The 15,140-nt window shown below is 33.1% G+C and overlaps 1 protein-coding gene across 5 annotated transcripts in view; it reads left to right on the top strand.

Annotated features, from left to right (window-relative positions):
• LOC142325635 (N-acylneuraminate-9-phosphatase) overlaps positions 1-4,817 on the top strand; it is a 62,182-nt gene extending 57,365 nt beyond the window's left edge. For all 5 annotated transcript variants that reach the window (XM_075367641.1, XM_075367639.1, XM_075367643.1 and 2 more), the window contains one exon: positions 4,014-4,817. In XM_075367641.1, the coding sequence (XP_075223756.1) occupies positions 4,014-4,328 (315 nt within the window). In that variant the 3' untranslated portion in view covers positions 4,329-4,817. The remainder of the gene's footprint in view (positions 1-4,013) is intronic.
• The last annotated feature ends 10,323 nt before the right edge of the window (positions 4,818-15,140 follow it).

Below are 15,140 nucleotides of genomic sequence, written 5' to 3' on the forward strand. Positions count from 1 at the left end.
ACATATTCCAAACATTGCCTGCCTGCACAATTTTTCCCTTCTACCTCTCCCTCTAATATTAAAGTGACTATTTCAGGATGCCTTAATGTGGCCTGTAAGTTTCTCTCTTCTTTTAACTATATTTTTCCAAATGCTTCTTTCTTCATCAATTTTCCGCAACAGCTCTTCATTTGTCACTTTATCCATCCATCTGATTTTTAACATTCTCTTATTGCACCGCATTTCAAAAGCTTCTAATCTCTTCTTCTCAGGTATTCCAATTGTCCAAGTTTCATTTACATATAAAGCTATGCTCCAAACATATACTTTCAAAAATGTTTTCATGACGTTTAAATTAATTTTTGATGTAAACAAATTATATTTCTGAATGAAGGCTTGTTTTGCCTGTGCTATTCAGTATTTTACATTGCTCCTACTTTGTCCATCTTTAGTAATTCTACTTCCCAATTAACAAAATTCTTTTACCTCCATAATCTTTTCTCTTCCTATTTTTATATTCAGTGGTTTATCTACATCACTTCTACTACATTTCATTACTTTTGTTTTATTCTTGTTTATTTTCATGCAGTAGTTCTTGCTCAGGACTTCATCCATGCAGTTCATTTTTTCTTCTAAATCTTTTTTAGTCTCGGCTAGAATTACTATATCAGCAAATCGTATCATCATTATCTTTTCACCTTGTACTATTACTCTGGATCTAAATTGTTCTTTAATATCATTAACTGCTAGCTCTATGTAAAGATTAAAAAGTAACGGGGATAGGGAACATCATTGTCGGACTCTTTTTTATTACGGCTTCTGTCTTATGTTCTTCAATTATTACTGTTGCTGTTTGGTTCCTGTAAATGTTAGCAAATTGTTCTTCTACCTCTGTACTTAACCCTAATTTTTTTAAAATGCTGAACAATTTATTTCAGTCTACGTTGTTGAATACCTTTTCTAGGTCTATAAATGCCAAGTATGTAGATTTGTTTTGCATTAATCTTCCTTCTACTATTAATCTCAGCACTAAAATTGTTTCCCTTGTCCCTATACTTTTCCTGAAACCAAGTTGGTCTTCTCCTAACACTTCTTCCACTCTCCTCTCAATTCTGTACAGAATTCTGGTTAAGATTTTTAATGGATGACTAGTTAAGCTAATTTCTGTATTCTTCTCATTTATCTACTCCTGCTTTCTTTGGAACCATGAATATAACACTCTTTTTGAAGTCTGACGGAACTTCCCCTTTTTCGTATATATTACACACCAGTTTGTATTAATCTATCCATCGCTTCCTCACCTGCACTGCGCAGTAATGCTGCAGGTATTCCGTCTATTCCAGAAGCCTTTCTGCCATTCAGATCTCTTATTGCTCTCTTAAATTCAGATCTCAGTATTGTTTCTCCCCTTTCATCCTCTCCGACTTCCTCTTTATACTCTATAACACCATTCTCTAATTAATTTCATCTGTATAACTCTTCAATATATTCCACCCATCTATCGACCTTTCCTTTTGTACTATAAATCGGTGTACTATCTTTAACACATTATTAGATTTTAATTTTGTACCACAAAATTTTCCTTAACTTTCCTGTATGCTCTATTTTACCAATGATCATTTCTCTTTCTATTTCTAAACACTTTGCTTTAATCCACTCTTCTTTTGCTAGTGTGCTCTTCCTGTTTATAGTATTTCTTAATTGTTGATAATCCCTTTTACTTTCTTGTTAGCATTCTTATATTTTCTATGTTCATCCATCAGCTGCAATATAAGCTCTGATATCCAAGGTTTTCTACCAGTTCTCTTTGTTCCACCTCAGTTCATTTCTGCTGATTTAAGAATTTCCTTTTTAATATTCTCCCATTCTTCTTCTACATTTTCTACCATACCTTTGTTACTCAGACCTCTTGCGATGTCCTCCTCAAAAATCTTCTTTACCACCTCTTCCTCAAACTTCTTTAAATTTCACCGATTCATCTAACACCGTTTCTTCAGGATTTTAAACTCCAATATACATTTCATTATAGCTAAACTATGGTCGCTTTCAATGTCTGCTTCAGGGTAAGCTTTGCAGTTGACGATTTGATTTGTAAATCTTTGCTTAACCATGATATAATCTATATGATACCTTGCAGTATCACCTGGCTTTTTCCATGTGTATATTCTTCTATTATGATTTTTAAACTGGGTGTTGGCAATTACCAAATTACACTTCGTGCAAAACTCTATAAGTCGATCCTCTCTTTCATTCCTTTTGCCCAGCCCATATTCACCCACAACATTTCCTTCCTTGCCTTTTCCAATGCTTGTATTCCAGTCTCCAACTATTATTAAATTTTCATCCCCTTTTATGTGTTTAATTGGTTCGTCAATTTCTTTGTATACAAAGAATAATTGTTAATTAGTCAAGGTTAGCGAGCGTAGGTTAAGTTTGGTTACATATTTATAAAATAAATAAATATAAATAACCATTTATTAAAATTAATAAAGAGACTGTTTTAAATCTATGTTAAACTCTATATCGGCCCATTTTCCACCAAAATCCGATTGACTTCTTTGTTTTTAAATAAAGCTTTAGCTGCGGTGGCGTTAATACGTAAGTACCCAACTTTTTTTAAGATACAACTTTTTTATATATACTTTTTTTATATACAACCTTTTCCTCCCTGGATCATAAGAGCGTCTTGACCTCCTCTTCTGGATGGCTGAGATGCCACTCCCTAGAGCTGATATGTATATAACTACATTAAAAAGAAGTAAGAAGTAAAAGAAGTTTTAGGTTATTTATTTATATGTTTTTTATGAGTTTAATGAATACAGAGGAGCCCAGGGTTCAGACCTCCTTGGTTAGATGGGAAGGGCAAGTGAATCGACCCATGACTGGCTAAACATCCCTGATCAAGATGGGAAACACAAGTAACCATATAGCGTGGGTGAAGCCGCAATGGGTCTGCTAATATATATACATGTATATCAGTTATATGAAGACTACAAGAGATCCAAGTTGCTCATGAGAATAGCATTACATTCTCATTAGTAAATTTACACCTGTGGAAATCACACAAGCGGGAATTGGATTGTGATAATACACTTGCATTGAATGCATCACAAAAACAACACAAAGAGTACTATATGTAGGTAGTACGCTTATGTTTACAGTTTGGTCTTGTAATGCGTATTTCTGTTGTTGAACTCCACTATAATCGAAAAGGAAACGGTCAGTATCGCTTTCAGTTTGCTTGGTGCGTTCAGCTTGAGTATCATCTTGCTTTCTTTAACTTTAGGGGTGATTTGTGACTTCTACTAAAATGGCAGCTTTTATTTCTGGGTGTGTTATATACTTATCTATACACTCCAGATTCAATACCAGTCATCAATATTTTAAGGAAGTTTGGAACGCTATAGGTGCATTCTAGCATGTTCTCTCTGCAACATTAAAATATTTCATATTTTAAAATACAACATTAAAACACTTCTTGTTTTAATGTTGTCTCTTCATGTTGAATCAAAAGCAACTTTGGTAGAAATTTTGTGGCCACTCTGTACACATCTAAATCATCCATTAAAATAATGTGTATGGAATATTCGGTAATCCTAATACCATTTGTAATTTGTTGGGGCAGTTAGCTGGTGATTTCCCGCTATCAAAGTATGCTTGTTGATAATGACATTTAGATTTTGGCTTTTGATGGGCTACAAGTCTAGTATGCTGATCATTCTTAATTAGGTTGGACATTTGAAAACAGTTGTACTAATCTTTAATTTGTGTAGCTCACGACTTCGTTTCCAAAAATATGCTTAATCTTATGAATTACAAGTCCTGTACTCTACCAAGTTTTAGTTCTCGCATTCAAATTTATTTTGATAAAGAAATATGACCGGATACCTTTTTAGTAGAACTCGCATATTTATAAAATATGAATATTTATACTATACGATTAATTATTTGTTAACAAAAATGTAAGTATTAGTTTGAGCCCTTAAGAATATTAAGAAGTGATTTTTAAGTACAAATGTATTCTTTTTTTTCAGGCATGTGAATCGTTGGGTGTGAGTCCAAATAATTGTGTAATGGTAGGTGATAAAATTGAGGTCGATATTGCTGGAGGAATCGCTTCTGGTTTAGCTGCCACTTTTTGGGTTAAGTTAAAGTATAACTATGATAGTGAAAGTTATAATTGTGATATACAACCGGATTATATTTTAGATTCTGTTACTGAATTGCCTTCACATCTTCCTCTTTCTGTTTGTACAAGTGCTCTGCAATCATCGATCTTACCTTGTACTGATTTATATTTTACTGAAGGAGACTCTAATAATAATAGCAGTACAAGTGATAGAAGCTGATGTATGATGTATTTGGTTTTGATAGGTGTTTTTAATACTTGTAATAATAACCGATTTTGTATTTTTAGTTTTTTTATTCATTAGGTTACAATGGTATATTTATCTTGTTTTAAAGTGTATCTTTCTTAATGATGACTTTATTATTAACTAACTACTGACCTTGTTTTTTTAAGTCTTTGACTGCTGTGATCGAATAATCTTGTGAATGCTTAGTTTATTGCTATGATTTTTAAACGTAAAGGAAATCATACTATTAATTACTACTGACTACCTGCATCTATACAAATTTTATTTAGTTAGGACTTTTGGTCGTGTTTTTGTCTTTTTAAAATTAATAGAATTACTAAATTTGTACATATCATTTATTAACTCTATTTTTATGAACCGTGTTTAATGTTAACTTATGTGAATCTATAATTAGTTTTTCATAATTTGTTTATGTATCTGTGTAAATATTTCTTAAATAAACGTTATTAATTTTAAAAAGAACTTTTTGTTTTTCAATTATTTATATTTTTATTATTATAAAGTTTCAATATAATTAGATAAATTGTGTAACTTGTAGTATAGTTCAAGTTGTCAGAAAAATGTAAAGTTCTAAGCGAGCAGCGAAAGAATTAAATTTTATTATTATTAAGAATACTATTCTTCACACTCAAATATGGTGTGTTCTTCTGTGTCCTCCCCGCTGCAAAACGTGCAACAGGGAGAAGCACGTCTACCAAATCTGTTGACGTAATGTTTGAATATCCCGTGCCCGGAAAGCATTTGTGTAGTAAAGAAGTCATCTCCCCGTGTCTTTTTTCGGCCGATTATCTAAATCAGCAATTAATCTCTTAGTCCAAGCAGCGTCATTTCCTGTCGTCCACCTTTCTCGCCGTGCTTTTCTTAGCTCTTGAGCCAGTATAATATAACCTCTAATGGCTTGAGAGCTACAATCCAGTACAAAGAATATTTTAATTGAATATACAACAATTTATGATACTTCTATAAGTCTATACTGCAACGACGAAAGGCGCTCGCGTTGAACAGTGGTAGGGAAAAAATGTAAGAGTTATTCTTTAATTTTATTTGCGATTCATGTCTGTAAGTCAAAGTTAAGAGATATTAGATAGCTTTAAACCCCGATATTTTTTTGTAAATTCTGTACACTAGTTTTGAATTACGGCAGATTTTCGAAATTTGTTTACAGCTATTTTGAAAGAAATCGTATTTAAATCCGTTCTTGCAGATTAATTTATTAATTAACAGTTGTACTATTTACTTAAAAAGTCAGGTCGTTAAAAACTTTATTTGGGAAGAAAACTGAGATACACCCGTTTGAAATAGGGAATTAATAAATCGTTACATATTAACTAAATTCAATCGGTCTGTAGCAGTTTTACTTGAGTTTGTTTATTACAAACTGAACAAATCGATATCCTGTGTTTTATATTTTAATTATTTCGTATCCATTTTATAAATTCCCAAGTATTTAATAAAATAATCTTTTTGTTACTGCGGGTCACAAAATTCGTTGAGGTAGGCTGCGGGTTAAACCCCGTCTCTAGGTACTCGAGAGTATTTTCTTTTTCTATATCCACTGTAAAATCTATGTCGAAATAAACAGATTGTATAATTATTTCTGAAGTAATTTATTGTTTCTTAATAGAACTTTTAAAAAGAAATAACTAGTTCATTGTTACAAATTCGTCCGTGCGTATTAATTAAAAACAGCGATCGTATTCGTCCTTATTAATATATAATTAAATCGGAACATAATGTACCCTTGTATATTTGTTTTTTAAGTTTGCGTACGGTGATATTCATTCAAAATTCGGGAATAGTTGCTACAAACTGTTCGGTTCTTTTACCGAAGTTATTTTAAATCGTCCTTTTCCGTCTGTAATCTGCCCGTCCTGCAAAGCAGAAACCGTAATTACGCATAAACTCAGCTTCGAGGGGTGCCTTCGCCTCAAACTACCTCAGTAGAGCGCTAGGCCCCACCCAGGTAGCCGGGACTCGGTCTTGCGTCACACGCCGTAGCTCTAGCGAGAGAATCCCAAGGGATTCCCCGTCGGGACTCCGGTCTTGACGCGTAGCCTCTAATGAAGAACTCTTGTAGGGATCTCCCACCGGGACTACGGTCTTGCATTCCCCCCAATGGCGTCTGCAAGGGAGTTCTCAGCCGATCATCGGTGGTGGGACGCCGGAGCCTTTCACGTCTCCCGAATGGGGCTGTCCGCATCTTCGTTGTGCAAACTCCAGCGGATTCATGACGCGGGCGAAGTCGTCTTACATCCACGACCTCCAGGCGCATGTCGATGCTAAGCGGCCGCTGCGATCCGGGCCAAGACACAATTTGGCCCTGTGGTCTGGCTTCCAGCACCGATTACATAAGTCATCAAAAATGCGCCTCATCTCCCGGCAGACCACCCACTCAATTCGAATTCGCCGATCGGACAGAAGCTTGTCCGCCAAAACGGGCGGCACTGCTAAAGTGACCACTTGCGTCGCCCCAAATGTCGGCCGCATGGATAATATATCTAGTGAGACCGACTCCCCCGTATCCCGACGAAGTTCTTCTAGGAACTCGTCCTTCGTAGCGAGTACGTTCACGTCCTTAACAACAACGTGGACCCTGCGGCTGCCTGTTCCCGTCAGAGCCGTAGTGGCACCCTCTACCTTTTCGGCGATGTCCTTGCTCAGTTGTTCAGCCGCACCCTGAGATGTAGGTCCTCCCCCTGCCCCTGACCTGGGGAGAGGACACCCGGCGAAACTGTCCCCTTGACGGATCGAAGGAGGTCAGCATAGGTCTTACCTTCTGCCCTAACCACCACCGTTGTCGTCGTCGTTGGTTTCTTGCTCTTTAACGATGACGCCGACGGTAGTCCTGAAAGACATATATATATAATGCTTCTTCTCCACCCGCCTGCACATGTACTCCACGGAACGTCGTAGAATCTGCCCAAGCCGACTCGAGACGCAAAAAGCAGATTAGTCGATCCTGCCTATTTTGCATCGCTTGCGGTACGGACCTGAAAATGACCGAGGTCACCTCGCAATCCCCGACTGCCGAATCGACCAATAAAGCATTGTCAGTCCGGCCCACATCAATTTTACATCCATCGATAGATCGCGTGCAGTGGACTGCTCCAGAAGGACCTGGCCCGTCTTCGATTTCCCGCTCGGACCAGGCCCCGAATCCATGGAGCCTTACGGAACATCGGCGCGTGTTGCGGGTGTTTGATTCCCAACGCCATGTCTATAATCCAAGCAGATTCAACATCCTCTGGCAAATCAGCGGTGTCCTCCAATAGAGTGGAAGATAGAAAGACCTTCTGAGGCCAGCCTCTAAGAACTAACCGCTCAATGTTTGTCTCCGCAATCAATCGCTGATTTTAAATCGTTTGACTGTATGTAGCCGTTAAATTATCCGTATTTTTTTTTTGTCTTCAGTCATTTGACTGGTTTGATGCAAACTCTCCAAAATTCTCTATCTAGTGCTAGTCGTTTCATTTCGGTATACCTCCTACATCCTACATCCCTAACAATTTGTTTTACATACTCCAAACGTTGCCTGCTTGCACAATTTTTTCCTTCTATCTGTCCCTCCAATATCAAAGCGACTATTCCAGAATGCCTTGATATGTGGCCTATAAGTCTGTCTCTTCTTTTAACTATATTTTTCCAAACGCTTCTTTCTTCATCTATTTACCGCAACACCTCTTCATTTGTCACATCTTCAACACCTCTTCATTATCCGTATGTATGACTTAATTAATGTCCGATAAATTTTTTTGTACGGCTTCATTTCTTCTACGGTAATTATTTTTCGATGTTATAAAAAAACAAGCTCGATCAGAATTAATCAGATGTATTTCTCGATATTAAGTTTCGAATAAACTTTTAAATATTTAATTAAATATCGAGTACAGTGAACCGATTTAAACCGGTTCACTGTATTCGAGGTACAGGCTGTGAAAGAGAAAGTTTTTTTGCTACTCGTTTTATAAAAAGATGTGTAAAGAATTTGTTTTTTTCTCAACCTGCTGCATTGAAATATGCGCGCAAATAATGTTACTTCTAGAAATTTTTTATAATTGTTTTATTTGCAAAAAATATAATCGGATTTATATTTGAAAATAAAAACCGTTTTAAAATGCCTATCTTCTCAAATTTTTAATTTCTTTAAATCGTATCGATCGTGTGATTTTTTCGGTGTACATTTTGTACGGTATACAACAAAAAAAACGGCATAACTGCTTGTAAGAATGAATTTATTTTAAAAATAATTGATAAAGACTAAAGAATCTGCTAATTCTCACTTGAAATGTTATGGTGCGCGCTGGCGGCCCCTATTGATAAAAAATACATGTAGTTTCGTTTACATTGGTTTTACAAAAAAAAAGCCCTTTGTGTTACCTCCTGTGGGCGCTTGGAGTGTCACAGTCTAACATCGGAAAATGGAAAATTTCGAGGTAGGAGGAGGCATTCGTTAATTTCATTTTACAATGATTTTTGGAACTAGAGAATGAACACTCGTACGATTTGCATCGGGAATTATCGTTTTTCAAAAGCAAGTGAATAATCGGAACACTCGTGGATCGTTAAGTTTTAGGATTTATGAAGTTGTTTAAAGTATGGAATCGGGTCGACAAGAGTTTTTGCATTTTCAATCGACATATTTGAGAAAATTTGACGAATATTTTTATTATGTGATTTGTGTTATTAAGTATATGTACAAGCGTATAAAAAAATCGTTTCTCCGATTATTTCTCGACGATTTCGTATTTGTTTTACGTTAAAAAAAAAGTTATATCGTTTAGTTACAATATTAGTAGAGCAGGAAGAAAATATTTAACGATGTATATTGTTGCGTTTGAGAAAATGGAGTAGGAAAAATACGTAACAATTATTATCTCGCCTTTCATACATATCTGTACTTTTTGGATTCGGACAATGTCTTTTTGAAGAAATAAATAAATTGTCGAATTTTGATTTTCGATTTTTGATGTTTTCAATTGACGGCGAACTTTCGCCGAAACCTTAACAATTTTATTGTTTTGGGAGTTTGGATCTACGTTTAATTGTTGAAATGATATTTAAGGATTGTCGTGCATCGCGTAAAAACATTGTATATAGCTTTTAATAATAAAGAGAGTTTTTTTTCAATAAGAAATAAGTTATTATATCTCGAGTCAAACATTACAAACGCTTTTTAACTTTACAATAATTCCTTTAAAAAATTCTTTACAAATTACTTTGATAAGAACAATAACTTATTGTAAAATTTATTGTTTTTATCAAGACTCTATACTGTTACAACAAATTTGCAGTGTGTTAATTATTCAATAAGAAACGTTTTTTTTAAAAAAAGGATTATTAACCAAACTTTGTATCGGAAAAAATATCGCAAAAAATAATAATAATAAAGATTCCAGTTTTACTAATAATTATAATGTCCGTAAAAACGATAGAATTATCTGTAGTTGTGTGCATCTGCAAAACATATTTGTCTTTTGAGATAACGTTTAAGCTGTTTCTGATTTCAGCGTATCCAACTCCTTGAGCCTTTCATCCTGTAAGCTTTTAATACGGAAACTGCCGACCGATTACAAGTGGGGGTAGACGTTTGTGGAACGGGTATGTATCTGAGAAGGGTTGTTTTAACGCATCCACCGCTCAGTCGTATCGGCGACCTGACAGTCAGACGTTTAGTCGTACTCTCTATTTCTTTCCGTTCCTTCTTATTTCTTTAGCGCTTTCGATTATTATTTGCGCGTTGAAAATATTTTCAATCTGTATGAATAATATATTTTATATTCATTTTTCGATTTCGTATATTTTCGGTAAGTCGATTCATCAGTATTTTAGACTTACACCTTATATTAATTTATATTAGCGTATTAAACGACGATTAAAATTTATAGCGCAATATAATACTAGTAAATATTATCGCGTATGAATTTTACCGCGATTTTTTTTATATTTTTTATTTATTAAGTTATATTCTTAACAACTTTAAAAAGGAGGTTCTTAATTCGATCCGTAAATATACTTTTGTTTTCTTTTTCCGGGGATAAATTTTCACCGAGCGCATCGATTCCCGGCTACAGAGATATACTGCTCTAGTTTTAACGGGAAAGTTTATAGATCGGTAAAAAAAGGCCTAAAAAAATCGGTAATTTTAATCGTTTGTGCCTTAAGTTGACATTTAACAAAAAAATATAGATTTAAATAAACAGTCGATAATCTGGAAAAATATATTCCGACGGTGTTTCAAGTCCAAAAAATAAATTTTTGTCAGACGGACGTTTTTGCGTATATGTACCTATGTGTGTTGGCCTGTATTTGATCTTATAACTCTGGACTCCGTTGAGCGAGTTTCTTCAAATTCGGTGACGGTATTACCTTCTGGGTGGGAAAGGGTAGAATGTATTAATTTTTTCCAAAAATTGGAAAAAGAAATGGGGGTGTTTTAATCGAAGTATAATTTTTGATTTTCACTGTGGCACTTCAATGAAAATTCTCTTAACAAAGCTATTTTTTTTTCTTATCAAGATCACAAATTACCAAATGTTTTTATTTAATATCTCATTCCCTCCCTCTCCCCCAAAAAATGACTATATATTTTTTAATTTTTTAGCTAAATCTTGCTTCAGAAAAGGAGATAACGGTTGTTTTTTGCATCTATATTTTCTACATCCATAGGCCTTCAAATCACTATAAAAATTGTTTGTACATCCCGCTTCACCGATCTGCGATAATAAAAAATACTTTTGTAATTTTAAAAAAAATTGTTTTAAAATTTATTTCAAATCTGCCTCTCAAGTTATCCGTTGCATTTAAAATTTAAAAAAAAACTTAATTTTTTTGATAGCCTTACTGTTGAATATTTTTTGAAAAAAATAGCTACAAATTTTTACCCCCTTCAAAAAAATTAAATCTTTGTTTATTTAGAATTATGGCTGTATCTTTGTATTTTTAAATGAGTTTAAAAAGTTCGTTTGTAAAATTGATTAACACCGCCTACGGATTACTTTCTTAAAAATTAATGTCTACGCGAATGCTTCCCTCGAGATGGCAGCTCTCCAAAATGAAAAAAAAAATTTTTCGCGATTTCAAATTTTTTTGTTTAAAACGTATTTTATTAAAAAATAAAGTCTCTAAAATAACTTAATACCTCTCCGTTGAGGGGTAAAGCTACCAGATCTAAAAAAAAATCGAACAAAATTATTTTAATTTATTTAAAGACAATTTAGTGAATATTTTAAAAGTTTAAAATATTCAAACCGCACAGTTAATTTCTCTTAACTGTGCATTTTGGATTAACGCTTTGTTCAGATTTATTATTTAGTTAGTTAAACATTTTTTGTCGTTTTAACTGTTGATTTTAACACTACCTTTAGACAATGAGCGATACGAAACTTAAACCGACAATTTTACGATCATCCTGAAGTGTAATATTATTTTTAATTTTTAAAGCGATTAATTTTAATAAAAAATGTTTCTTTTGGGTTTTATAGCTTTAACGTTTAGAAATTATGTTTTAAAAATAAGTTTTACTTTTAAAAAATATCAATTAGTAGTACAAATTTCTTTGATTTACTTTAAATTTGCTTCGTGAAGTAGGTGTAGAAATATTTAGCTTTACTATACTTATTCGCTTCAAAGCTCAGACTTTAATGACTTAAAAAGAAATTTATATAGATTTTATGTATTTTAAGTCATAACAACTTTTCTTTTTTTGACGATATCGTCTAATAAGGTTGAAGCTTATGCGTGGGATATGAAAAAGGAATTTTATAGCGTATGAAAAATGTCACGCCTGACCGGGATTCGAACCGGGGACCTTTGGATGAAAGGCCGAGACGCTACCGGTCTCCGCGGAGATCAACGGAGTAGCGATTTAATTTTAATTTTAAATCTTAAATGTGAAAAAAAAGAATTCGTAATTTTTTTATTGTTTATCAACGAAAAGGATTATTTATCGTAAAAACACAAATACAGCTTAATATGATTGATTTCTACGTCAGAAAATTATTTTCAAAAATGGAAAAACTTTGAAAACGAAAAGAAAACTGACATTCCCAGCTTTTTTTTTTAAGAATATAAGATGATTCCGTATCGTTATCGAATACTCCTGGATCGTTAAAAAACTATTGGGCATAAAGCTACGATCTACGCGTATTCCTTTGTAATGAAGGATCAATAGGTTCAGTATTTTTTTCCGCGCTGTAAAGGAAAACGTAATTTTTTTCACTACGCCTTCGATTCGACGTTTGAAACTTATTTTTAAAGTCGGAACCAAATTTTAAATGATTATTAATGCATATCGGTAACAGATTAAATAAATGAAATAAATTTTATAATCCTTATCACGTGCGCTCGTAATTCATTTAAAATTTGGCACCGAGTTCAAAAACTAAGTTTCAAAAATCGTATTGAGGGAATAGTGAAATTTTTTTTACAGCGGGATATATTTATTTTTTCGGAGTCGTTTCAAGTTTTTTATTTCCTTTTACGAAGTAAAGGAAGTATTGTGATCGCAAAAAATTTCGGTTTTCAGATTTAAACGGATTTATAACGGAAATATCCATTTTGACTCTAGTTTCTATCCGGCATTTTTAAGTACGTACGTATGTATCTCGCATAACTCAACAACGATTAGCCGTAGCGTATTGAAATTTTGGATTTATATTTATATTTGATATATATTGATTTTTTACTGTTGTAACATCTAGTTGTTCACCTCCCCTTTTGATTACAATCGACTGGACCAAAAAAGCCTAAAATCCCAAAAAAAATTTGGATTTTGGAGTTTTTCTTAACTGCAGTAATAAATCCTCATCGAGATATTTTCAACGATATATCATAAGCGGTACTTATTTTCATCGGTTTCAGAGTTATAGCCAAATGAAATTTTAATTAATGAAATATTTGGATCTTACAAGGGGAAGGCACAACGGTTCCAATCCGACTTCATATACATATATTTATTTTTATTTATTTTTTTCTAATTTAAATATATTGATTTATTAATAATTATTAACCTCTGATTGTAAAAAGATTTTACAATAAATAATAATTCAATAATAACAATAAAAAAAAAATATGAAAAAAATCAGAAATTATTAGCGAAATAAAATTTTATCTACTTTTCATTTTAATTCAAAAATTTTTACAGTTTAATGATTATTAAAAAATCAATATATTTATATTAAAAAAAAAAGTTAAAAAAATATATGAATACGAAATCGGATTCGATCCGATGTGTCCGTGATACAGACGGTGACTGTATGGATCCGACACGTTCTCACTTACACAACATTACTTTAGCGACGTGAAACAAAATTAATATATAAACTAATGCAAAATACTGAAACGGACACCAAAAAAAAAATGTGATGCATGTGGTGTCTACCGCAATTCAATTGTGAAACTGTCCACTTTATTAAAGATTTAGAGGATCGTATCTCACTTTCAAATGAAATAAGTTTAAATGAAGCGCAACAAAAAATGTATATATGAAATTTAATTGGCGAACAAGGAAGTCATCTGGTGTCCACATCAAATTTTTATTTATAGGCGTAGTAGTTAAAAAATGCGCTTTTACAAATAAATCTTTCTTTTGAGACGAAGCGGTAACTTCTCTGTTTTTCATTTGTAACGTTACGAGTTCGAATCGTAGTCAGGTCTTCCGTACGATAAAAATTTTATTTCTCGCAAAAAAATAGGGCAAATGTAATCGAAAATATTAATTTGTAATAGTACGTGTAAATAAATTAGTTATTGTTATTTACTCTGCTTTAATTAAAATTTAATCGTTCAGATCAAAATGATTTTTACTATTCAATTTTATTTGAGTATAAAAGTCGGTCGTAATATAATTAATATATTCGATCGCATAAAATGTTCATCTTACGAAAGACCTGACTACGATTCAAACCCGTAAATATTTTCTATTCGTCAGTTCATGTATAGCATTATAGATTTTATAAATCGTAACAGAAACGGATACGGTTTTATTTTTTAATTCAAAGTTAACAAAAGAAATTAATTGTTCTACGGTATACTGTACGTAAAGTAATCCTCGATCAGAAAGTGTGAAAATATAAAAAGTAATAATTAAAAGAAAGAAAAAAGAAAAATAGTCGTTAACGGTATTAACATATCAAAATAACATTTTCACAAATATACGAATGTAAAAGTAAATTAAACCGATACATAAAATTAAAAACTTAAAAGGCTATAATTCAAAAAGACGTATATAATACGCGTTAAACGATTTACCAGAAATTTTCTTAGTTAATTAGTTATAATTTTTTTTTTAACAGAGTAGTAATGTTTGTTGTAAAGGAGGTATTTTTAAATTAATTTTTACGAGCGGGCGTACTACCAGCATCGATTCGTTTCGGACTGTTGCAAAACAAAGGAACGATCGAGAATGAGGGACAAACAGAGCGATAATAGGTTCTTATTTATGCGCGTTTACATGGAGAACCCGTCACAAAAGTGCGAGTCTGCACGAGCAAATGCTAAAAGATGCAGTCACCTGTATCCTTCCTAAGAGGTGAACGATATGCATCGGTAATAGATTTACAAGTTACCGGGACTTTTAGAAAAAATACTAGTTTTTTAATAATTAAACGATAAAAAAAATTATAATAAAAGAAGTTACATCTGTACCGGATACTTGTCGCGTATAACTTCCTTTTTGTAAACCGAGAGCGCTTGTGTGTACGTTTTAAACTTTTTCTTTAAGGTTTTGAATTTCCGATAAATATCTGCGACTATCGGATTTCTAGAAACACGAATTAGAATAAATAA

Source organism: Lycorma delicatula, chromosome 5 (genome assembly GCF_047948215.1).
Source record: "Lycorma delicatula isolate Av1 chromosome 5, ASM4794821v1, whole genome shotgun sequence".
Lineage (NCBI taxonomy): Eukaryota > Metazoa > Arthropoda > Insecta > Hemiptera > Fulgoridae > Lycorma > Lycorma delicatula.